At 41.3% G+C, this 26,989-nt stretch overlaps 2 protein-coding genes across 3 annotated transcripts; both read right to left on the bottom strand.

The window, feature by feature from the left end:
- Positions 1 to 1,567: 1,567 nt before the first annotated feature.
- On the bottom strand, positions 1,568 to 5,922 carry LOC136700259 (calphotin-like). Its single transcript, XM_066675539.1, has 6 exons — positions 5,510 to 5,922; positions 5,269 to 5,369; positions 4,180 to 4,886; positions 2,991 to 3,460; positions 2,750 to 2,850; positions 1,568 to 2,514 (listed from the first exon to the last, which is right to left on the bottom strand). The coding sequence occupies exons 1-6, from the start codon at positions 5,920 to 5,922 to the stop codon at positions 1,568 to 1,570; spliced, it is 2,739 nt and encodes a 912-aa protein (XP_066531636.1).
- Positions 5,923 to 17,028: 11,106 nt separating this feature from the next.
- Positions 17,029 to 25,370, bottom strand: LOC136700374 (L-asparaginase 1-like). 2 transcript variants are annotated; one of them, XM_066675707.1, is made up of 12 exons: positions 25,345 to 25,370; positions 24,957 to 25,042; positions 24,209 to 24,347; positions 23,830 to 23,968; positions 23,612 to 23,737; positions 22,412 to 22,507; positions 21,795 to 21,921; positions 21,306 to 21,436; positions 19,630 to 19,809; positions 18,932 to 19,042; positions 17,537 to 17,584; positions 17,029 to 17,368 (listed from the first exon to the last, which is right to left on the bottom strand). In XM_066675707.1, exons 2-12 carry the CDS (start codon positions 25,030 to 25,032, stop codon positions 17,354 to 17,356), a joined length of 1,188 nt encoding a protein of 395 aa, XP_066531804.1. In that variant the 5' UTR covers positions 25,033 to 25,042; positions 25,345 to 25,370; the 3' UTR covers positions 17,029 to 17,353. The 2 variants fall into 2 exon arrangements, with proteins under 2 accessions (XP_066531804.1, XP_066531805.1); XM_066675708.1 differs by having other exon boundaries at positions 25,337 to 25,352.
- Positions 25,371 to 26,989: the final 1,619 nt, after the last annotated feature.

The raw sequence follows: 26,989 nt of genomic DNA, 5'->3' as shown, positions 1-26,989 counted from the left end.
TATGTATATATTCAATATGGCTTGACATATACTTAAGTACATACAGATTCCTGTATTTATATTTATTGCACCTGTTACTCTTTGTTCTTGTACTCGTCTCTCTTTGCACTATGCTACTATTTGAACTTCTGGTAGATGTTAACTGCATTTTGTTGCCTTGTATTTATACTAAGCAATGATGATTTGTATCTGTCTGTCTGTCGATTACAGATAATGAATGAATGAATGAATGAATGAATATATAACCAGGGTTGAATACATATGTAAAGTGCATGTAAGATGCAAAATACTTTACTGCACAAGGTGAATAAATAAAAATATCCTTATATATGTGTGTTCTTCTCTTCCTGTGGTCAGGCAGTTTTGTGTAGGCAGCACTCTTAGCATCCTGTTTAAGTTTCAGCTGCTTTGCTGGAGTGATCACAGGTTCTATTTTTTAATGTCTCAGAGTCTCAGAGTGAGATCCATATCAGCATGTTTTCTGTCTATTTACACACTTATGACAACACACATGTAGCACAAAAGAAAACCACTGCAGACAGGACAGCAAAACAAGCAGCTACATTTCCAACACCTGACATGACTTTAACTTGCATTAAATGTATGAGTAATCACAATTACAATATTGTTTTATCGTAAAACATCTATCTATCTATCTATCTATCTATCTATCTATCTATATTTTCCTCTAGCTTAAGCAGATATTTTTGTGCCCTGCCCAAATTCCACAGTCCAGACTCTGGAAACTGACATTTTGTAAAGGGCTACAGGCAGTGAATGTGACCATTCAAATCTCTAGGTTCCACATCCACACACTACTTTATCCCAAGTGCCAAGCGTCACCACACATTTTTCGTAATTGATTTAGCAAATACATTTTATTTCTATATTCCACTCTGTTAGGGCTGTGAAGGGATGAGGGGTGCGGACTGACGGAGGGCGGACGCAAACGCTGAGAACACAGACTTTATTTACAAGAACAAACACAAACGAACTAGAGGGCATGAAACGAGCAAGAGGAACGAGCACGAGAAACGAAACAAACAATACGAAGAACAGGGCAAACGAAACAAAGAACAACAAGGCTTGAACAACGCGAACGGAACACGTAACAAGGTACAAGAAACTAGGAACACTACGAAGCACAATTAACGCGAAGCATGGAACAATGAACGACACGAGGAAGCGAGGGAAGGGGACTTAAATACGATAACAAACGAGAAACACCTGAGACGGATAACAAGGGAAAGGAACGAGGAGGCGGAACAAAGGCGGGGCATGAACATAAACAAAACAAAGCCATGTGCTGAGAAAGGAAAACAGACTAAACGGGACGAGGGCGTGACAGATGCCCCCTCCTGAACGCGCAACTCCCGGGGCGCGTAACCTAGACCCCCCAGAAGCTGGCGCAGGAGGGAGCATGGAAAACAAGGGACTAAGACAAGGAACCGTGGGGCAGGAGACAAGAGACTAGAATTAGGACAGAACAGAAGACTGACAAAGGGGAGAAACCAGAGAAGAACCTAGAAATAGAGACACGAAAAAACTAAAGACGGGTGGCAAAGCGCTAAAACGAAGAGAACGGACTGGGGACAGAACTTGAAACAGGAGACGGGACTTGTGACAAGACAGGGTGCTGGACCTTAGACTGAACACTGACCGGGGACTGAGATAGAACAGGGGGTTGAACTCGAGACAGGACAGAAGGTTGAAACGGGGACTGATGCAGGACAGGAGATGGGACTTGTGACAAGATGGGTAACTGGACTGGGGTTGGGTGCTGGGAATGAACAGGAGCAACGATTGGTGACGAAACAGGGGACATAACTGGGGACTGGACAGGACTAGGCAGGGGAACAGGTACCAAGACGTTCACAGGAACAGACACGAACACGGTAACAGGGACAGGAAGAGAAACGAAAGCAGACAAGGGTACAGGGACAAGCACAGAGACAGGAACTAGGACAGGGACAGACAGTGGCATCAATATAACCTGGGGGTGCCCAGGACTGGCAAATGTCTGCGGGGCAGTCCGAGGAACCAGCCTGGGCACAGCTCTGGGGAGCGGCCCCGAAGTCCTTGGGGCCGTCTTACGGGTACGACCGGAAGCGGCCGTATCTACAGTCACCGGGGCAGACACGGCCGTAGCAACAGTCTCGGGGGCAGAAACGGCCGACTGGGCTGCCTTCTCGAGCAGAGGAGCGGCCGGCTGGGCCACTTTCACGAGCAGAGGAGCGGCTGAGGGAGCCGCACTCATGGAGACTGGAGACCCTGCGACGACGTCCACGGAGGCAGGGGAACCTGCAGCGATGTCGTCCACGGACGCAGGGGAACCTGCAGCGACGTCGTCCACGGACGCAGGGGAACCTGCAGCGACGTCGTCCACGGAGGCAGGGGAACCTGCAGCGACGTCGTCCACGGAGGCAGAGGAGTCTGCGCCGTCGTCCACGGAGATTGGAGAACGTGCGATGACGTCCACGGAGGCAGAGGTATCTGCGCCGTCGTCCACAGAGACTGGAGAACGTGCGACGACGTCCACGGAGGCAGAGGAATCTGCGACGTCGTCCACAGAGACTGGAGACAGTGCAACGACGTCCACGGAGGCAGAGGAATCTGCAACGTCGTCCACGAAGACAGGAGAGGCGGGCGTCGCGCTCACGAAGACAGGAGAGGCGGGCGTCGCGCTCACGAAGACAGGAGAGGCGGGCGTCGCGCTCACGAAGACAGGAGAGGCGGGCGTCGCGCTCACGAAGACAGGAGAGGCGGGCGTCGCGCTCACGAAGACAGGAGAGGCGCGCGCCGCGTTCATGCTGAGGGGAGTTTGTGCTGCCCGCCGGGCTCGCGCTGAAGCTTTAAAGGGTTTAGGGGTTTTAACGGGCGCACTCATGGGATCCCCTAGAGGTGCGCCCCTGTTAGCCTCCCCTCCGTCGTCCTGAGGCTGAAGGCTAACAGCCCCTACCCTTAACCCCCCCCAAAAAATTTCCCCAGACCTGAGGGGGTAGTCCTCGGGAGCAGAGGGTCCTGCGCAGATGTCCTCGGGAGTCGAACGGGAAAATCTGGCTCTCATTAGTTCGCTAAATGTCTCCACTGTGATATGCAGGGCTCTCTCTCCCAGCACTCGATCAGCCCACTCCAGTGCTCTCCCTTTAAGACGGGATCTCATAAACATCACTTGGATCAATTCATGCGGCGCCGGAACAGTCAGGTGGTTAAGGTACAGTTGGCACTGAAGCAGGAAACCCTCTACGTTTGAAGTCCCCTCAAACTCCGGGGGAACTCCCATATAGGATTGCAGGACAGCGGGTTGATCACCCACCTCTACCGTTAAAGACTCCTGTACCCTCCTGAACGCCTCTTTGAAAAAATAGTCCGTGCTAGCTGCGTCCATGTGTGGGTCGTTCATTCTGTTAGGGCTGTGAAGGGATGAGGGGTGCGGACTGACGGAGGGCGGACGCAAACGCTGAGAACACAGACTTTATTTACAAGAACAAACACAAACGAACTAGAGGGCATGAAACGAGCGTGAAACGAGCAAGAGGAACGAGCACGGGAAACGAAACAAACAATACGAAGAACAGGGCAAACGAAACAAAGAACAACAAGGCTTGAACAACGCGAACGGAACACGTAACAAGGTACAAGAAACTAGGAACACTACGAAGCACAATTAACGCGAAGCATGGAACAATGAACGACACGAGGAAGCGAGGGAAGGGGACTTAAATACGATAACAAACGAGAAACACCTGAGACGGATAACAAGGGAAAGGAACGAGGAGGCGGAACAAAGGCGGGGCATGAACATAAACAAAACAAAGCCATGTGCTGAGAAAGGAAAACAGACTAAACGGGACGAGGGCGTGACAGATGCCCCCTCCTGAACGCGCAACTCCCGGGGCGCGTAACCTAGACCCCCCAGAAGCTGGCGCAGGAGGGAGCATGGAAAACAAGGGACTAAGACAAGGAACCGTGGGGCAGGAGACAAGAGACTAGAATTAGGACAGAACAGAAGACTGACAAAGGGGAGAAACCAGAGAAGAACCTAGAAATAGAGACACGAAAAAACTAAAGACGGGTGGCAAAGCGCTAAAACGAAGAGAACGGACTGGGGACAGAACTTGAAACAGGAGACGGGACTTGTGACAAGACAGGGTGCTGGACCTTAGACTGAACACTGACCGGGGACTGAGATAGAACAGGGGGTTGAACTCGAGACAGGACAGAAGGTTGAAACGGGGACTGATGCAGGACAGGAGATGGGACTTGTGACAAGATGGGTAACTGGACTGGGGTTGGGTGCTGGGAATGAACAGGAGCAACGATTGGTGACGAAACAGGGGACATAACTGGGGACTGGACAGGACTAGGCAGGGGAACAGGTACCAAGACGTTCACAGGAACAGACACGAACACGGTAACAGGGACAGGAAGAGAAACGAAAGCAGACAAGGGTACAGGGACAAGCACAGAGACAGGAACTAGGACAGGGACAGACAGTGGCATCAAAATAACCTGGGGGTGCCCAGGACTGGCAAATGTCTGCGGGGCAGTCCGAGGAACCAGCCTGGGCACAGCTCTGGGGAGCGGCCCCGAAGTCCTTGGGGCCGTCTTACGGGTACGACCGGAAGCGGCCGTATCTACAGTCACCGGGGCAGACACGGCCGTAGCAACAGTCTCGGGGGCAGAAACGGCCGACTGGGCTGCCTTCTCGAGCAGAGGAGCGGCCGGCTGGGCCACTTTCACGAGCAGAGGAGCGGCTGAGGGAGCCGCACTCATGGAGACTGGAGACCCTGCGACGACGTCCACGGAGGCAGGGGAACCTGCAGCGATGTCGTCCACGGACGCAGGGGAACCTGCAGCGACGTCGTCCACGGACGCAGGGGAACCTGCAGCGACGTCGTCCACGGAGGCAGGGGAACCTGCAGCGACGTCGTCCACGGAGGCAGAGGAGTCTGCGCCGTCGTCCACGGAGATTGGAGAACGTGCGACGACGTCCACGGAGGCAGAGGTATCTGCGCCGTCGTCCACAGAGACTGGAGAACGTGCGACGACGTCCACGGAGGCAGAGGAATCTGCGACGTCGTCCACAGAGACTGGAGACAGTGCAACGACGTCCACGGAGGCAGAGGAATCTGCAACGTCGTCCACGAAGACAGGAGAGGCGGGCGTCGCGCTCACGAAGACAGGAGAGGCGGGCGTCGCGCTCACGAAGACAGGAGAGGCGGGCGTCGCGCTCACGAAGACAGGAGAGGCGGGCGTCGCGCTCACGAAGACAGGAGAGGCGGGCGTCGCGCTCACGAAGACAGGAGAGGCGCGCGCCGCGTTCATGCTGAGGGGAGTTTGTGCTGCCCGCCGGGCTCGCGCTGAAGCTTTAAAGGGTTTAGGGGTTTTAACGGGCGCACTCATGGGATCCCCTAGAGGTGCGCCCCTGTTAGCCTCCCCTCCGTCGTCCTGAGGCTGAAGGCTAACAGCCCCTACCCTTAACCCCCCCCAAAAAATTTCCCCAGACCTGAGGGGGTAGTCCTCGGGAGCAGAGGGTCCTGCGCAGATGTCCTCGGGAGTCGAACGGGAAAATCTGGCTCTCATTAGTTCGCTAAATGTCTCCACTGTGATATGCAGGGCTCTCTCTCCCAGCACTCGATCAGCCCACTCCAGTGCTCTCCCTTTAAGACGGGATCTCATAAACATCACTTGGATCAATTCATGCGGCGCCGGAACAGTCAGGTGGTTAAGGTACAGTTGGCACTGAAGCAGGAAACCCTCTACGTTTGAAGTCCCCTCAAACTCCGGGGGAACTCCCATATAGGATTGCAGGACAGCGGGTTGATCACCCACCTCTACCGTTAAAGACTCCTGTACCCTCCTGAACGCCTCTTTGAAAAAATAGTCCGTGCTAGCTGCGTCCATGTGTGGGTCGTTCATTCTGTTAGGGCTGTGAAGGGATGAGGGGTGCGGACTGACGGAGGGCGGACGCAAACGCTGAGAACACAGACTTTATTTACAAGAACAAACACAAACGAACTAGAGGGCATGAAACGAGCGTGAAACGAGCAAGAGGAACGAGCACGGGAAACGAAACAAACAATACGAAGAACAGGGCAAACGAAACAAAGAACAACAAGGCTTGAACAACGCGAACGGAACACGTAACAAGGTACAAGAAACTAGGAACACTACGAAGCACAATTAACGCGAAGCATGGAACAATGAACGACACGAGGAAGCGAGGGAAGGGGACTTAAATACGATAACAAACGAGAAACACCTGAGACGGATAACAAGGGAAAGGAACGAGGAGGCGGAACAAAGGCGGGGCATGAACATAAACAAAACAAAGCCATGTGCTGAGAAAGGAAAACAGACTAAACGGGACGAGGGCGTGACACACTCCACCCAGATTCCAAGGTCTACTTCCTCATTTAAAGGTAAATTATGCAGAGTCACCCAATATTTTTAAGACAGCTTTGAAAAAAAAAAGATCTGGAGGACTATGTATTTCCTCAGGGGAGTCTACTGTTGCAAAATGTGGATGATTAGCTTGAGCGCTCATCTAATGAACAGTCTTGCATAAGACATATTCGAGCACTTCTGTATCTTCAGGCAGAGAGAGTTCTTAAGGTCAGCATGCATAAGCTTAAACTATAGCTATAGCAGTAGTTCAACACTGAGGGCACAGCATATCTGTGACTAGGGAGTCCATAATACTTTACTGTGCAAGTTGAATAAATAAAAATATCCTTATCTATGTGTGTTCTTCTCTTCCTGTGGTCAGGCAGTTTTGTGTAGGCAGCACTCTTAGCATCCTGTTTAAGTTTCAGCTGCTTTGCTGGAGTGATCACAGGTTCTATTTTTTTAATGTCTCAGAGTCTCAGAGTGAGATCCATATCAGCATGTGTTCTGTCTATTTACACACTAATGACACACACGTTTTACTAGCACAAAATAAAACCACTGCAGACAGGACAGCAAAACAAGCAGCTACATTTCCAACACCTGTCTCTTATCTCTTTGTTCTGGAGCCATTTTGTGGATTTCATTGAAAACAGTGGTTATACTTTTTTTAAAAGTTTGATGTCCAATTCCAATGTCTGAATGTTCTTAATTAATTATAAATGTGATTTACTGAAAATTCATTGCTCTTCAAAGTGTGTAATTGCATTATTACTCTCTTATATTATCTTAAATTCAGTGGTATAAAATGGTCAATTATTATTATTATTATTATTATTATTATTATTATTATAAAATCTAAATTATATCTGGAAAAATAATATAGATCATCAAATAGCTATTGTGACAGACCTATGCATGCAACTGGCCCAGAACATGAACTTTGGAAGAAAGATCCAAAAGGGATGTACAAAAGGGAATGACATTTGGCGTTAAACTGATGGAAAACCTTGCCTTCCAAAGCACTTATTTCCTTACTTTGTCAAGCTGACACATGGACGTAACCATGTCAGAGGGAGAAATGATGGCAGAAGTAAGAAAGAAGTGGTTTACAAAATGCTTCTCTAATTGATCCACAAGAAATGAATAACAAAGGCAAGGGTCACTCTAGGCTCACCCACCACCCACTGTACTCACTGAACACTTACAAATTGATTTCATAGACAGAAACCCATGTGAGGGTAAAAACATGTTTTGGTGATTGTGGACATGTTTTCTAAATTGGTTGAGTGTATCCCTTCCTCTGAACCGGATTCTAGTGCAGTGGCTAAGGCTGTAGTACAGAATAATCACAATGAGCTGAGTTCCCAGATGAATTTATTGGTGACAATGATCCTGTGTTAGGGCCCACTGCACAATCTGAAATGGGGAGTCATCAAAGAACACAGAAAAAAGCACTGTGACAGAAGTGGTGGTTGAATAATAAAGTGCTTGTTTGTGTTATTAGTCACTGTTTGGCTTAGGCGTAATGATGAGTGGGGTACCAGGCTTATAATATTGTAGTGGAGGATGGATCCAGATCAAGAAATGAAAAAACACTAGGATTCAAACTTTGACTTTCTCTCATCAAGACCTCACATTCCACAGAATTGTCACAAAGCAGCTTCACACAATTCCGGTTAGACAAAGTTTTAACATTGAATATAAAAATGTAAAGAATGTAAAAATCCCCAGGTGAGCAAGGCCAGGGGCGACAGTGGCAAGGAAAAACTCCCTCAGCTGAGGAAGAAACCTTGGGAGGAACCAAGGCTCACAAGGGGTGACCTATCCTCCTCTGGTCAATCTACTGGTAATAATAGTTAGGAGTCTGTGAAAACGTCATTGTAGGGCGGGCAACTCAAAGGCACTTGGTGGTTGCTGGAGCGTGGGCATCTGGTCTGAAGCGTGGAGCAGCAGCTCAACAGTCATCCACCAGTGTCCAGCCGGACAGGTGGGTGGTCATTTACTCAAATGCTATCTTTGTGCTGAAAGACGTTCCAGATGAGTTTAAATCATAAAATAAAATTGCTACTTTGTCTCTATTCTGTCTTGGGTCCAGGTGAATAAGAGTGTAGTTTAGCTACATTTTCTATAATCAAAAGCATCTTGCTAAGTATATAATGTATGCCGTTAAGGCCCTGTTAGAGCAAATGCAAGCCACAGGTTTGATGACATCAAATTCACTCAGCCATGTCATGATTTTAGCTGAGAAAGGTGGATATGGTATTTGTGCTGAGGCCACTGTTGTATTTATGTTCCTAACACTACCACTCCTGATGCTTCTTTTACTTTTGTCATTAACGGTAGAGTTGGAACTGGAGAAGAAACATAGTGGACAAATGGCTGACAGATTATTTGGAAAAATGAGGTGCTATGTATGTTCAAGCTCAACTTACCAGTTCAGCAATTTCGTTTCCTCTTTCTAGGGTACACAGATCAACTGTAATATTATAACCCTTCCATTGTTTCTACACTCACTCTCCACTCTCCCAGTTCCACTGACCACAGGAGCACTTTGTAGTTCTACAGGTACTGAATATAGTTCATTTGTTGCTCTGTATACTTTATTTTTCCCCTGTCATCCACTGTTCTTCAATGTTCAGCATACACTCAGGACCCCCACAGAGCAGGTTTGATGTGGTGGTGGATCATTCTCAGTGCTGCAGTGACACTGACGTGGTGGTGGTGTGTTAGTGTGTGTTGTGCTGGTGCGAGTGGATGAGACACCGCAGTGCTGCTGGAGTTTTTAAACCCTGTGTCCACTCACTGTCCACTCTGTGAGACACTCTTCCCTTGTTGGTCCACCTTGTAGATGTAAAGTCAGAGACAGTAGCTCATCTGTCGCTGCACAGTGTGTGTCGGTTGTCCTCTAGTCCTTCATCAGTGTCACAGGACGCTGTCGGCTGGATGTTTTTGGTCAGTGGACTGTTCTCAGTCCAGACACTGAGGGGTTTAAAACTCCAGCAGCACTGCTGTGTCTGATCCATTCGCACCAGCATGACACAAACTAACACACCACCACCACATCAGTGTCACTGCAGATCTGAGAATGACTCACAACCTGTCTGTGGGGGTCCTGTAGTGGTCCTGACCTTTGAAGAACAGGGAGAAAGTGGATGAATAATGTATGCAAAGTAACAAATGGACAACCAAGTGTAACTGTAGAATTACAAAGTGCCTGTGAAGTACTGGCACCCCCTCCATGGTGTGTTCCTGCCTTGCGTCCAGTGATTTCGGGTAGGCTCCAGACCCACCATGACCCTGAACTGGATAAGGGTTACAGACAATGAATGAATAAATAATTGAATGTTGTCAAATTAAAAAAAAATGTAAAGTGAATATAATCAATATTTGATGTGACAAATCTTTTGCCTTCAAAACAGCATCAAAAACAGTGAATGTGACCATTTCCAGAGTGTGGCTAATGGCAGATCTGACTATGACAGCTTTAATTAAAAGGAGAGAACCAGAAGGACACACAGACCTGAAACACAGGAATCCCTCCGCTCCACCATCAACAAACCTGAGTGATCGTGTGAAGCCGTGGGATGACACCAGCGTCTCAGTTTACTATCATTCCTTGTATCCATAGACCCTGCGTTAATCTAAGCTACATTTACTACCAAAAGCTAAACTGAACAGGTGAGTTTTCAGCTTAGATTTGAGGATTAAGACTGTGTCTGAGTCCTGAATATTTTCTGTAAGATCACTTCACAGCTTTTTTAAGAAAAAGCTCTTACCCAGCTGAGGCCTTCTGAATTCTGGGAACTATTAAAAAGTGAGTATTCTGTGATCTGAGTAATCATAGAGGCTCATAATAGGAAATAAGGTCGTGCAGGTATTCAGGAGTGAGCCCATGTAGGGCTTTATACGTCAATAAAAGTATTTTGTAATTGATACAGATTTTAATCTATATGAAGTTTAGCTAAATTCGTGCTAGTACATCCTGACAGTAGTGTGTTACAGTAGTCTAGCCTTGAAGAAATAAAGGCATGTATTAATGATTCTGCTTCATGCATGGATAAGGCTAGGACAGATGTAAAAACGCTGGCCTAGTAATACTACATATGTGCTGATCGAATGATAAATCTGAATTAATTATGATGCCAAAGTTTTTTGCTGCTGAACCAGGTTTAACTGGAAAGTCAGCAAGATTTTTGCCACTTTTGGACCCAGAAGCAGAACCTCTGTTTTATTACTGTTTAGAAGGAGGGAGTTACACAACATCCAGTCTTTCACGCCTTTTACACTGTCCTCCACATTCTTTAATCTGTGTTTGTTATCAGGCATGGCTGATATGTACAACTGCATATTGTCTGTGTAGCAATGAAAGTTCAGGTTATGCTTTCTTATGTGTACTGTGTCTAATGTAACATGTATAATGTAAATAATGTACTGACATTGTCTGGGCCAGTTTAATTATCTCTCAAATATTACACTTAGTTACCTCGGACTGACGTAGGCAAATATCATTGGTCCCTAAATGGATAACTATCCTCGAATATCTCCTATTAGCTAACAGTCTAAGGTAGTCACTATTGTCCGGCGCTCTGGCTCCCGGTAAACAGCTAACTGTTACTGCTGGTGCCCCTAAAGGAGTAGCTAACTTCATGTATCAAACAATAGAGTCTCCTATAACCAGGGCACTTTTAACAGGCTCCTCAGCAGGTGGTTCTCTGAGCTGGGAAAACCTGTTTGACATACAAGTCGGAGGATCGTGGTGTCCTGGTGGATTAACTTTGGCTTCAGCATTAGCTTTAGCCTTAGCTTTCTGGCTCTGCCGCAGAGATGTCACCCATTCACCCCACTGTGAGGGCTCTCACGCCGGAGTTGAGGGGGTGCTGACACTCCCTAAGGCTCCCAGAGTTGCTAGCAGTGAATCTCACAGTTTATCCCTTAATAATAATAAGCCCTACACTTCTAGCTGGTCCACCCTATCCACCAGAGAACTAACTATATGGCACTTAGCACAAACACAGCCAATAACATTATCACTAGAGGTGGAAAAGGCGATTAAACTAAACATGCCACACTCTGAGCAAAAAAAAAAAAAAAAAGAAAACCAAAAAAACAGTAGTAGTGTTGTAGGAAACAATTTTATTATTTTGTGTTTGTGGACAAATATCCTTAAATGATGATTAGTTAAAATTAGTAATTATAACTACATATTCATTGTGTGAAATCTTGTACCTTATATGCATGAATGATTAATCAGCATGTAGCATTTACACATGTAGTAAACATTTTAGATCCTGCACGACTAACTGGCATGATGACTCACGTGATATTTACACCTTCTTAATTCTTAAACGTCTAACCTTGAACAGATGTGCACTTTAGGCTTTTACCACGCTGACATTAATCACAGTGTTAGTCAGGAGGACTGAAGTGTAGGGGCATGCTGTTGACCTTGAAGTGCATTAGGAACTCCCTAAATTTTGCTCACAGGAGAAGGAGGCATGGGAAGAAAAGGTATATTGTCAGACTGGATAATGAATGTCTTTGGGGTCACGGGATGCATTTGAAACTTGCACGCGAAGAGCTGAGTACTAACACGTGAAATTATGCATATTAATATATGCTAATCAGCCAGAAACACCTCACCAGCAGGGTATACGTCATATGGGGTATAACTGATGGAGTCAGATCTTGGGAGGTCAGAGCTTTACTTGGGAGGGGTATTCTCAATGTATTAAGTTCTCCTGGATCCAGTATTGTTAAATAAATACTTTGATTTGCTTTGAACTTCACTCGACTGGTCTCTGCGACTCTTCCGGAACGAACAAGTCTCCCCGAAGAGGGAGGGTGTATTTTGGACCTTTTTGATATTTTCTAAATTTAAATTACTTTGGGAACGGTCCAAAAGAACATTTTAATCTTCAGTAGCCATAATATTGCAGATACTTACTACTTTTTTTGATTTCGGAACTTACACCAGAAACATTGCTGCAGGGGCCAACAGCAGTTGTAGTGCCTCTGTGTTAAATAATCCTCTGGAGATAATCTATAGAACAAATATGTGGACTGGTAATTTGTGTTAAGAATAAAAAAGATTGAGCACAGCAACAAGACACAAGGTAGTTCTACTGCACCAGCAAAGTCTCTCCTAGGCACAGATTTCAAAGCAGACTGGTGTTTCAACATATTACATATTTGGCTGTAACAGAAACCAGTTTGTTCACCAAAGGGCTAGAGAGTTGTACAGTAATGAGCAGGCAACAGTGAAGCATGATGGAGTTGGAGTTGGGGGATTGAGTCAGGGTAGTGATTTTAATACTGAGAAAAACAAGCAGATAACTATCCTTCATGCAATACCGTCATCGAGGCATCTGATTGGCTACAAGTTTATTCAGCAGCCAGAGAACAACCGCAAACACAGCTGATCTTGAGCATCAACAAGAACAAGGAGTCCTGGAAGTTATGATATGGCCTCCACAGAGCCTTGATCTCAGCATTGAGTTTAACTGCAATTACATGAGGAGACAGAAGGATTTGAGCAAGCCGTTACCAACAGAACATCTGTGGTTAGTTCTCCAAGATGTTGGGAAAAACCTCCCTGCCAAATTCCTTCAAAAACTGTGTGCAAGTGTTCCTAGAAGAATAAATGCTGTTTCCAAGGCAAAGGGTGATTACATCAAATATTGATTTTAAATCCCGCTTCATTTAGTTTAGTGTTTATTTCGGTTTACAAAACAAATACAGTGTATAAATAATAATATTAATAATAATAATAATTATTATTATTATCTTAAAAAGAAGACAGCAATAATAGTAACAAATATTAAATTAATATTTTTAATTAATATTTGTTGTCAATCAATGTAGCAGTGTCTGTTGTTATTCTAGTTGGTTTTATAATTGCAGGAAATAGATTGTTGGTGTACATTGTATTGATAAAATCTGTTGTTGTTCTATGTCCATTTGGGTTTAACAAATCAACATTAAAATCCATCCATCCATCCATTATCTGTAACCGCTTATCCAATTTAGGGTCGCGGGGGGGTCCAGAGCCTACCTGGAATCATTGGGCGCAAGGCGGGAATACACCCTGGAGGGGGCGCCAGTCCTTCACAGGGCAACACAGACACACATTCACTCACACCTACGGACACTTTCAAGTCGCCAATCCACCTACCAACGTGTGTTTTTTGGACTGTGGGAGGAAACCGGAGCACCCGGAGGAAACCCACTCGGACACGGGGAGAACACACCAACTCCTCACAGACAGTCACCCGGAGCGGGAATCGAACCCACAACCTCCAGGCCCCTGGAGCTGTGTGACTGCGACACACCTTTTTCTCATTTAGTTTGTCAATCATCCCAGCAGTTTTGTCATTGAATATTTCTGTACAAGTTCCTGGGGGTCTGTATACACAACTGATTAATATGTTTTTAGAATGTTTTACATTAATTTCTATAGTTACACATTCCATTATGTTTTCTATACCATTTGACATACTTTTAACCAAACTGCACCTTAAATGTTTATCAACATACAGAGCAACTCCTGCTCCTATTTCATTGTTCCTATTATTGCTAGATAGCTCATATCCATCCAGTTCCACATGACAGACTTTCTCATTATCGAGCCAAGTCTCAGACACAGCAAGGGTATTAAACTTTTTGAATTTACTCAGATACTCCTTGATTTTAGGGAAGTTTCTATTGAGGCTTCTACTATTAAAATCTATTATTGGTAACGCACCTTCCATCTATACATTATTTTTAAATTGTTCTTTTGTGTAATACTCACAGTTATAGTTGATGTTATTGTAGAAGTGGATTTCAGGATCAATATCTTTTCTGAACTCATATTTTTTATATTTTGTGTGGTCAAATGTTTTAAAATTCATATGTTCATACTTGCTATATTGTGTACTACATAACTCATCACACACACACATCTCATTATTATCTATGAAACCACCATCATCAAAGCCTTTGAACGGGAATGAACAATCCTTGTTGGAATCTACCATTTGATTGAGTCTAGTTCCTGTAAAATACACATACAACCCGTATTACTCAACTCTACAATCATCAACATCTCCATTAATATTGCAGTATATCATGACAAGCATGCAGGGTTTTATAATTACTTATTTGTATGGGTTTAAGTCTTTCAGTTCTCTTATCATAATTACTTTGGCTTTATCTGGTGTTCCATTCAGTCAAATCATTACTTTACAGTTCCTGGTCCATGTTGACTGTATTTTTTCTATGTATTGTTATTTTTTGAGGATGCATGCTTGTTTGATACTTTTAGGTATACTCCTGTCCCCTTCAGCTTCTTCGCCTGCCTGAGTAGCTCAGTTTCCGATTCACAAAACAAACTATGATGGCAGGTTTGGTTTTGCTGTCTTTTCGGGGTAGGGAATGGCAAGCTGAGATGTTACTACTTTTAATATTTATATTTTTGTTTTCATAAAATTTTATGAGTTGCCATTCAAGCGTTATTAGTTCCTCTGTTGAGACATCCTCACCTTCTTTGTGCTCTGCTATACTGGCATATGATCTATTTGTGGTCTCTAATCCCTTATGATTAAGTCTTCCATCCTACTGTACTGTTTAAGGTCATCAATTCTTTTTTCAAATCAAATCAAATCAAATCAAATTTATTTGTATAGCGCCTTTTACAACTGACGATGTCACAAAGCAGCTTCACAGTTTCAGAACAGAACATTTAAATCAAAGCCCAATGCAAGCAAGCTGAAGGTGACAGTGGCAAGGAAAAACTCCCTCGAGGCTGGAGGAAGAAACCTTGGGAGGAACCAAGACTCACAAAGGGACCCATCCTCCTCTGATCAAACTATAGATTGAATTTTAAATGATCACCAATGAAGTGTCATTATGCTACATAATAATAATAAGGTGAGCAGCTGGTCTGGTCTGGTCTGGGCCACAGGAGAATCCAGCAAACAATCTTCCATCAGTGGGCCACCATTTTCTCAGAAAACAGTAAAGGGAAGCAGTTAGTTTAGTTGAGTGCAGAGAAAAAGAGCATGTGAATATTTTCATTAGTGTAGTGACGGATCTGACTGTAACAGACTGGGAGGAGGGAAACCAGAAGGAGCTCAGGCAAAGACATCCTTCCGCTCCAAACAAGAGAAATTGTGAGCACATCATCCAGGTTTACCCTGATTCTCCATGTCCATGAGTTCCTGAAATGACAACCTTAAACTAGACAGAGGATAGTTGCCAAAGGCTAAACTGAACAAGTGTGTTTTGAGCCTAGACTTAAATATAGGGACTGTGTCTGCGTCCCGAACACTAGCTGGAAGATTGTTCCAGAGCTGAGGGGCTTTTTAGGAGAAGGCTTTCCCCCCCGCTGAAGTCTTCTGAATTCTGGGTACTAGTAAGAGGCCGGCACCCTGAGATCTGCGTAATCTTGGTGGTTCATAGTGTGTGATGAGGTCTTGCAAGTATTCAGGGGCGAGACCATGTAGGGATTTATACGTGAGTAAAAGAATTTTGTAATCAATACGGAATTTAACTGGAAGCCAGTGAAGGGCCGATAATACTGGGCTGATATGATCAAATGTTCTAGTTTTAGTGAGGACCCTGGATGCAGCATTTTGAATTAACTAGAGTTTACTCAAGTTTCTGCTGGAGCATCCTGATAAAAGTGCATTGCAATTATCTAATCTTGATGAAATAAAAGAGTGAACTAATTTTTCCGCATCTGGGAGGGATAAGGAATTTCTTAACTTAGCGAGGTTTCGAAGATGTAGGAAAGCTGTTTTTGTAATGTTACCTATATGCTGATCAAATGATAGATCTGAATCAATTATAACACCCAGATTTTTAGCTGATGAGCTCGGGAGAACAGGGAAGTCAAAATTATGTATTAAGTCTGATACCTTATTTATAGCAGGTTTTCTATTTTTTACTAATTATTCTATTTTTAACAAGGATCTTAAGCTGTTTGACTTCCTCCATTAAATCAAGCAGCTTAGTCTGCTGCTTAACCACTTTGCTTAATTCTTCTGACATGAAGCTCAGAGATTTTCTGATCTCCTCCATCTCCTCTTCTGGTGCATTATCTTTCTCTGCTGGTGTGTTGTACAGTTGCTTTTTTCTTGTGATAATGTTAATTATAACAGTGTAGTGAACATAAAGGCCTAGCAACACAACACAACGCAGCGCAATGCAGTTCAGCCTCAGTGTAGTTAGCGTAGGGCCTCAGCGGTACAGCTCAGCCTGCATGCAGCGTAGATGGCGTAGCGTCCTAGCAACATGACGGAACCTGGCATCTCCTGTGTTCATTTACTTTGCCTTTTGTTGATTGACAAATATAATCTATTAACACTTCTATTTTATTTAAAAAAATTCTTACTTTGCAGGTTTTATCCACACCTGCCTAAATCTTTTACAGTACTATCCAGATGTGTGTGTGTGTGTGTGTGTGTGTGTGTAGAATGTAAAACAAGAAATCTCATACACTCCAAAATCTTATGCTAAACAACTCCATATTAATGCCTGTGGTTTTAAAATTGCGTGTCATAAAAAGCACCAGATTTAATATGTAGTTGTGTATTTAGTTTAAGTACTTATCTACACACTTATATAAACTTCAGGAGGCAGAGATTGACTGCAGTAAATCATTTTATTCAAAGCCCTTGTAAAGGCTAAAATCACATCTCTGAGCTGAGGATTGGGCCACCTGTGTGTGTCCTTACAGATACAAAATAACAGAGGGCTGGGATACAAACACAGAGGACAGTTGCTTTAAGAAAGAAAGCATGCTTTACTACGGATTCTACTGATCAGAGCTCATAAACCTCATTTCATGCGGTTAGTAATATAGATGTACTATATATAATTTTAGTCTAAGATAAGAGTAAAATAAAAGAAAGTGGTGTCAAAGACATTCTGTCAGGTTGCATTCTATGTAGGTCTCTGTCTTGATTGTGCCTTTGGATCATTATTCCATCATCAGCTGTAAAACATGAGGAATAATACATCATTGTATTATTTGCAGATTAACCAATGAGGCCTTGAACTTACCACCATATACCCTCAGATAATTCACACACAGACATTCACACACACATCACACAGTCATTCAGACAGTTTCTGATGCAGACAGAAGATGCAATTAACTCACCCACATTGCTGGAGCACATGACTCTCCACACACACTGTGCGCCATTATCTGAAAACACACACACACACACACACACACACACACACACACACACACATAAAAAACTACCCTCTTTTTCAAGCTTATGATAAAGTAAAGCACTGCAAAAGAAATGAAATCATCATAGTTACGAGTGAAGTAGTTTTGAGAGCTGGACAACACCCCAATTACCTCTCCACTGCTCTATTAATTTATAGCCCTCCACTCTCACTCGCATCCACCACCACTCCTATTCCTCCGTTCTTATCTTCAACCACTTAAGCCATGGGTCACTAATCTAATCCACAAGGGGCGGGTGTGGCTGCAGGTTTTCATTCCAATTAAGAAGAGCACACCTAATTCTTCTTGTTAAATCAACTAATCTCAGTCTCTAAACAGTTAAACAGTGTGTGCTCCTGTTTGGTTGGAATGAAAACCTGCAGATAAGATTGGTCGCCCCTGGGGGCACGGCACTACACACATGCTTCCAAGCCGCCCAGAACTCCAGCGCAAATCTCCTGAGTTCAGCCCCCGATTCATCTCCGGGTGTGGTCCATCCATGTTTGGCTCTTTTCCCTCTTTTTATTTGTCATCTTCCCAGAGCCTTGCAAAGTCTGACTGGCTGCTGTAGGGGTGCTCCAGCTATTAAAGGGGGTTGATGTGATTACAGAGAAGGGCTGTTCCTACATTTGCACCTGTACCAGTCCTCCCACCGACCAGATCAACCCAGCACATCCGTGTAGTGTTCCTTTGTTAGCATTCACTTGTGTGTAGGTATCTGGAAAAATATATAAATGACTACTTTCATAAATATGGGATAAAATGTTGTTTTGATACCATTCCTCCTGGCTTTTGAAGTAGTGAGAAAGGGTATTTATTGTAGTTTTGTTTTGTATTAGGAAAGTTAGTTATTGTTTTGTTTGTAGTTGTTTTGGAATTTTATTTGGCCTCAACCGTGAAGACCACACCTTCACTGCCACAGCTGAATAGATGAAGCTTATAGTCAGTAAAGTCTCGCAATTAAAGTGATACCAAAAGGTTAAAAGAAACAAATAACCACATCGTACCATTTAATATCTGAGATTTCATGTCTTGGTTCAATGGTTTGGATGCCGTTGGCCTGGTACTTATTGTTAACTTTTATTTCTTTTTTTTAATTCTTTTTTAATACGTTTTTACAGCCTCATTCCCACTATTGTGGTCATAAATTTGTTAGAAAGCCAAGTTCTGCTTTGATGAGAAATTTATATGAACAAGTGACTTGGTAAATTCCTTCTTAAGTAATAATTAAAAAATGTACATGAATAAACACGAATAATAATATAAGATTCCAAAAGTGTAAAAAATAATTGTAATTAAAACAGGGCTGAGCCACACCTCACGTTTTGTTTCAAGATCAAGATGTGATTTCAGTGTCCAGATCATTTTGGTCAAGGCTGCTTCAGGAGTGATGTCATACCCAGGAATAACATGTGCTTCATTCAAAATCTGGAAAAAAAACATTAAACAAGATTACACACAGTTACCAACCTATACACAACAAAACTACAGACATTTAGGAAACACTTCAGAAATAATGAGGAACTAAAATCAAATCAAAATGTATAAAAGATTTTCTTTTATGATGGCTACCTGCCCAAACAGTAAAATCCAGATAAAATTTAAACTGCAACGATAAGAACTATGAATATGTAGAAATGATTAAAAGTAAGTAAAGTAGGATATAAAATGCACTACATACATAATAAAACATGTCCATCCCTATATTGAACAGAGCTGCTATATTTAAGATTGAATTAGCAGCTGTGTGCAAAGAGTAAAGTGGAAAATGTACAATGTAGATGTGCAACATGATGCTGTGTTGAATAATTGAGCTTCAGATGATACTAAATATATGTGAGTGAATTAATGTCCTGTGAAAGAGTTCTGTGTGATGTGTGGATTCTCCTCCTCTTCTCTATGAGAGATAGTAAGGAGGAATAACATGAAATGTCTCATTTTAAGGAGACATTTGTGAGCATAATCTATCAGTGGTTTATTTCATTTTTTTACTCTTCACTTGCTGTGAGTTTTACCTCAGATGATTGGTAGATGGGTAAAACAGTGCCACGATAAACCTGGGTACAATTCAACATCAGAACTTTCTCCTTGTCTGCTTTGAGCAGAAGGTTGTTGAGCCACTCAAACTCTGGAACATTCCCACATCCGTAGGTCTCCAGGATCACACCATCAGCTCCACTCAGAACTCCAGACACCTGGAGAGCAGAAGAGAGCTGTTTCAGCACACACTTCAGCACACCATTTTATCTAACATGTTTAAATGAGTAAACAACCTTAAGATCAAATAATGGAATTTTAAAACTTTAAAAGGTTCTTCACACAAACACATCTCTTAAACAAAATGGCTATTTGTGGAACCAAAAATGCTTCTTCTATGGCATTGCTCAAAGAACCTATTTTAGAACCTTAATTTTTAAGAGTTCAGGTTTCAGTCTATTCAACTTATTTCCCCAAGACATGATTTATATCTTAGTGTTTTAATTTACACTGAATTAATATCTTTGATTATTATTCAGTCAAGAGGCTGGAAAAGGAACAAATGTAAACATCAATCAAACTTCATATTCAAACCCTAACTTATTGACTTATTTCAGTGTGTAAAAAATATCATGTAATATCCTAATCATACATAAGTGAGATATGGCATCCCACAAGGCTCCATTTTACTGCTATCATTCACATTATGAATACTGCAAAACATGGCATTAACTTCCACAGTGACGTAGATGAGACACAATCGTACATATTGACCAAAACTGATGACAAATGGAGAATAAAGAAAACAGAGGACTGTGTAAAAGCCATAAAAGGCTTAATGTTGCAAAATGTTCATCTTCCAAATAATGAAAAAAAAACAGAGGTTCTTCTTTTATGACCAAAGCCTGCAGGAAACAAAATATCAGATCTAATGGTAAATTTAGCTAAGAAATGTCTAATCCTTGCATGATGTGAAAAAAATCAGTACACACCTTTATGACCTCAAAGCTAGACTAAGTGGATGCACTACTGTTAGGACTTTCTGACAGGAACCTGAGTCAACTCAGACTATTTCAGAATGCTGCAGCCAGGATGCTTACTAAAACCAAAAAATGTTATCAGATCTGCCCAGTTCTAACAGCATTGCACTGGCTTCCAGTAAAGTTCTGCATTGATTAAAAAATTCACCCACTGATGTGTAAACACTTGTATGGTCTCAATACTGAGTGTCTATGTAATCCCATTTTCTATTATGAACCACCATGATGGTAAGATTATAGGGGACTGGCCTCTTGTTTGTTCTCAGAATTCAGGACTCAGACACAGTCCCAATTTTTAAGTTCAAAACTTACCTGTTTAATCTATATATTTATTTAGCAGGTTTTATTACATTTTTTGCTTTTTAAAAATCAATTTTCTTCAATCTACAAAGACCTTCGTCAAATGTGTGACATCTTTTTCAGATATAATTTTCTTTCACTACTTCAAAATAATTGGAGGACTCTTTTACATCAGTTCTATCTATAGATTGCCCAAGCAAATAGCACTGTTAGAAATATACTTGTAAAAGGGGTTAAATGTGCTTGTATATTAAGCTCTAAAACATTGTAAATGCCAGTTTTATATTTTTTTTGAAAGAAAAATAGAATAACAAAAATTTAATTACCAGCATCATATTCTGTGTGCAGTTTAGAAATATTCACTCTGAACTTACATATTGTTCTGTAATTCCAGGGAAAAATCTCAGGATCCTCACTTGTGGATCTTCTTTCTTTGTGAACATTCTCTTCCCAGAGAGAGCGTCTTTAGGCTGTGACTTCATCAGAGAGATTTTGGAAGAAATCACTGAAAACAGAAAATAACGGATTTCCACCTGAGAAATAACATTGTGTACATAGATACATTTTGTATCTATCTGTTATGAATGTATATTATCACTTTCAGAACTAAACCTCAAAATCATTAAAGAAATTGCATTCAATCCAATTCTTGGATAAAAAAATTTAAAAAGTGAAGATTTTAAGAACTTGTTATTTAATTAAATTAAATTAAATCTTAATGTAACATTTTCACACAAAGTAATTCAGATGGTATATTTCCAGCAAAACTTGTAATTATTTAAATCAAAATGACAATGAACGAGTGAATTTCCTTGTTAAATTGTAATTCAGGTTGGGAAAATCTTATACCACTGGATACTTGCGTTTAATTGTGGTTTCGAGACTGGCCAGAGGATACACATCAGGGCTATCAAACACATTAAAGGAATCACAGTCATGCTTCACCACTCGGTTCCCCTTGTACAATTTGTTCAGGTCATAAAGCATCACCTGAAAACAGAGTCTCTTCATTATGATGATGTGTGTATTAGTAAAAATATGATTTTTTTTTTCTTTAGCTATTCATTTTTGTGGGTACATTCAGAGCAGCCTCATACAAATGTAGTATCTGCAAACTAACCCTAACCCTAACTTTGAGGAGAAGGAAAAAACACTTTACATATGCAAGAGGATTTTACATTTTTTTTTCGACCATTATTTGTTTTTATCTGTTCTTGTTGAAATTATTAACACAGTGTAAAGCAAATGTAGCTAAAAATGAGAAAGAAAAGGAGATAAAAAATGTTAACATATAGCAGCAAAGTTTTTATGCCTAAAAGAGGATAATTAACAAAATACAACAACAGTTAAGGCCCTTAGACATCAGTAATTATGTACGTATATATATATATATATATATATATATATATATATATATATATAATCAAATAGCCAACTATTATGAGAAACAAGGGATGAATGGTACTGTTCTGTAGCAAACCTGTTGCATCTCTTCTCTGTTAGAGAAGTACCCGGCCATGAGCATAGATCCAATAAAGTTATCTATTCCATCAGTCCGTGGATGGAATATGGGCATCTGCAGAAAAACAACCCACAGAGTGAAATGACACTATTACACAGTTATTACCGACTCAGGTTACTGAAAGGTGTGTGAATTTGTAATGGAAGTGCCAATACTAAACCAGGGACAGACCTAGGTTTAGAAGATATAGAGAACCACTTATTTTAAGACATTTTACTTTGAATATTAAAGGGTAAGGGGAGTGTCAGCTGAATCTTGCCTAAGGTTCAAATAGTTCCTTCAGAGATTTCATCATGATTTAAAAATGATGAAATATCACAGGGATTTCGCTGCTTTTTTCTCAAAAATGAAGACCATTCTTAGCAATTTTTTTGACAATATTTTGAGCTCATAAGCAGGAAAACGTTAGCAAGCAGTTAAACATTCATTCATTCATTCATTATCTGTAACCGCTTATCCAATTCAGGGTCGCGGTGGGTCCAGAGCCTACCTGGAATCATTGGGTGCAATTCGGGAATACACCCTGGAGGGGGCGCCAGTCATTCACAGGGCAACACACACACACACACACACACTCACACATTCAGCAGTTAAACAGGTGGAAAAAAAAGCAGATTTAATATATTTCATTCATTCATTCATTATCTGTAAGCGCTTATCCAGTTCAGGGTTGTGGTGGGTCCAGAACCTACCTGGAATCATTGGGCGCAAGTCAGGAATACACCCTGGAGGGGGCACCAGTCCTTTACAGGGCATTTAATGTATTTATTGTTATTAATTATATAGCTTACTTATGGCGCTACACTGTGAAATATTTATAATCTAAAGGAAAGTACATCTGATCTAGTGTTGCATATATGGGTGGGCCTATCCTCTTTAGGGCCCTTAGTTGCAGTTTCATTTGCTGCTCATTATAACTGCTAATTGTACTGCAAGATCAGAACTAATTTTGTCATAATAACTAATAAAATATTCAGTTATATAATTACATTTAAATACAATCACAAAATGTTCTTTAAAAGTTAAAACAACTTAGTACTATATGTAAATGTAGAATTTACATTTATGCTGTAATATCTGTGTTTCACACTCATTCATTTTCATATGTATTAAATAATCTGACATTTATCAGACCATTAAATGTGTAGGAAACCTGACCTGAGCTCCAGTAACAATCACAGTCTTTTTGAAGTCTCCCAAAATGAAGGACAGAGCAGAGGAAGTGAAGGCCATTGTGTCTGTGCCATGGATAATAACGAATCCATCAAAATAATGCTTATTATCCTGTAAATGAAATGGTAATGGATAGGGCATATGAGTGATAAAATTGAAGAGAAGTGTGACCAGTGAATAATTCATTATTCTTTGTGTTTTACTTTAATTTTCTCAGCCATTTTTCTCCAGTCTTCAGGAATCACACTTGAGGAATCAATTGGAGGTTCCAGAGCTTCCATTTTGTACAAAATTTTATACTGTTTTCCTATGGTTTCGGGATCATCATCTGCCAGCTGGTGACTGAGGAAAAGCACAGTGATTGTATTTATCTCACAAAGCTTTTAAATAAACTGTGGTAACACCCTCCATCTTTAACTAGAATCAGGTGCTATGACCAGATGCATAAAAAGTGATAACAAAAAATCTGTATCACAGTGTTAAATATGGAGAAGTACACAGCAAATTCACCAGTGTTAAATCATCACTATTAGTGTTAACAGGGTTCATTTTTAAGAGACAATGATGTAAGGTGTAACTCACTACAGTGTGATGAAGCCATCCTTTGTTACGATGCATTTCCTGACACAGTCCTCAGATTCTCCTGGATTTCTCTCATAGAGGATTGTGTGGTTGATAATGAAATCCTTGATAGTTTTCAGATCCTGTGGAATGAGTCTTCCTGCAGTAAAAACAATCACATGCATACACTGGTCTTATCAGTAATTTTTCATGTTCAGAGTACACAACTCCTGTACTTGAGTACATAAACAGATACTCTCAAACTTTACTAAAAATTAATAATTATTTGTATTTCTGATTGAGCTATAAGACAAAACTTATCAAATGTAAAAAAATACTCAGCTATCCAAGGTATTACAGTACATCATACAATATTAAAGAGAGAAAACATGATTATATACGTCTTAGAGCATAAGGAACAGAGTAGAAGTTGAAAAACCTCAAATCTAGTAAAATATCTGAAAGCTGTAATTAAACAATTTATAGATTTTGGATTTCAGATGAAAGTTGCTATGATTTACTTGTCTGAATACGAATTTGAAATATTTTATATTATAATGTAGTAATAGTAACAATGTTTTTACAGATAACATATAAATAAAAATGACATTTTTAATAAATAAATTTAATAAATAAGATGAAGATTGTGTACATGAGATTTAAAACTGTTCACGAATGCAGTTTATACACATTCCCTTCAAGGACAAAAGAATTAAACTTTTTTGCAGTGACACAGCTGCAATTATATGTGCGGTTAAAAATAACTTACCCTCTTTATTTTTTTTCATTCCAAAAGTTCCTCCAGTGTAGAGCACATACACTTTTCTTGTAATTCTCTCAGCCATGGTTCAAAACCTTCAGTTCCACAAAGAGTTCCACAAAGAATTATTAAAGCAGAAATCACACAAACTGCTATTATAAAATTATAGCAGACCAATTAAGACTCAATCAGTAGAGACTCAGTGTTTTCACTTCATTCACTCTCTGTTAAAATCTGTCTCATGAAACTGGTCTGGCTTTTAAAATAATTTTTCTTAGACGTCTACTTCCCATTCTTGCTTATAAAAACAATAAAAGAAGGGAAGTGATGAAAGAGGAAGAGACAACATACATCCAAGTATATCAGAAAAATTAAAAACAAAAAGCAACCTTCTCACCAAGTGCCTGTTTCCTGGGTCCCACTCGAAATGAAGCAGAGTTTAAATAGGAGACAGTGGCTCCACCTACTTACCAAACAATATCAGAGTGAAAAAACCATACACAAGGGCGTTATCAACAACTTCAGCTGGATTCAGAACCATGAAATAACCATGAAAGATTACCCTGATCAAAACAGTGTAAAATTAACAGACATTACACATTCGTTATCAGTATCTGGACAGCGTCTGTGAGTGTGCAAAAGAAACCTTGCCTTTTTGTAGCCTTTATGTTCTCAAACTTCTTCACTGCATCATCAATGTCCAGTTCAGGAAGCAGTTCTGACTCTGTGTCCAGTCGGTGCAGAAAGTTAGATGTCCTCTGCTTTGTTTTAGTTCTGAGCTGGTGTTTAATCAGACTCCTTAGTGAAAGATCATGTTCTCACAGTTGGAGTCAATAAAGATGAACAGTAAGGGAAATGTTTACTGCAGTCTGTATCTCACTGTGACCTGCTGGTTTTAGAATGTTTAACAAAGATATTTCTCATTAATAAATAATCTGAAATGAAGCAGTTTGGAAGAGATTGGGTCATTTATTAACATCACTAGTGGACTGTGAATCAGACAGAAATTAAACAGAGAAGAGGTCATTCAGCCGTTCAGATATTTCTGCTCACTGTTCCAGACACATTTCTAAGTATCAAGCAAACTCACACAAGGATTTATATCAACTAAACTGGTGTTGAGTTAAAATAGGTCTGTTACTGAACAGAACCAAACCCAGAACACGACTGAAAGGTAGCAGACTGACAATAGAAAGGAAAAAACATGAATTACATCTCAGTCACTTCATTAACTTTCTCAGTTATTTCATGGTTACAACACAGTGACTAGACAGGTTTCCAAGGTAAAACAAACACTGTTTATGGACAGAGCTGATATAGGAAACTGAAAACAGCCAACAATCAATCATCAATATCATTAAAAACATTTCACTGTAAAAGTGAGTTAAAGTCAACAGCAGCTGAGAATACAGAGGAAACCAAACACTGCCTGCAGCTGAATCTGTTTTTCTAGTTTACTTTTTATTTAAAGATGTTTCAGAATAAAGTCATGATCACATTCTGATATGAAAGAGGTTGATCTGAAACTGCTCCATGCTCTCTATGTAGTGCACTAGGCCATGAAAACCCTTCAAACACTGCAGTAAAGCTCTGACAGAAAGGCCTTAATCATCATTAAACTCCAGGACCCTCAGTGCAGGAAACCTTAGGCACCATTCACTCAGATACTTTTCAGTTAGCCCGTCACTCACCCAATCACTCACAAACTCACAAGCTCACAAACTCCATATCCTGAGGAGTGTATACAACCCAAGACCCTGAGACCCTGAGCTGTGTGGGAGCAACAGAACCTATAGCACCAATGTGCCTCTGATAAATTATTCTAATAAATAATAAGTAATTAACGAAACTATCCTAGACACTGGAGTAATATTTTACTACAAACTGGAGAAATATTCCACTGCAGATTACTGTAAATTTTTACTGCACACTGGAAAAATATTCCAATACCCACTTTAGAGAAAATTCCAAGACACACTGGAGAAATGTTCCACTACACACTGGAAAAATGTTCCACTACACACTGGAAAAATATTCCACTA

The sequence above is a fragment of the Hoplias malabaricus genome, chromosome 6 (assembly GCF_029633855.1).
Source record: "Hoplias malabaricus isolate fHopMal1 chromosome 6, fHopMal1.hap1, whole genome shotgun sequence".
Taxonomy (NCBI): Eukaryota; Metazoa; Chordata; class Actinopteri; order Characiformes; family Erythrinidae; genus Hoplias; species Hoplias malabaricus.
Note: the sequence above shows the minus strand (reverse complement) of the source record. Positions and strands in the feature narration are given on the sequence as shown.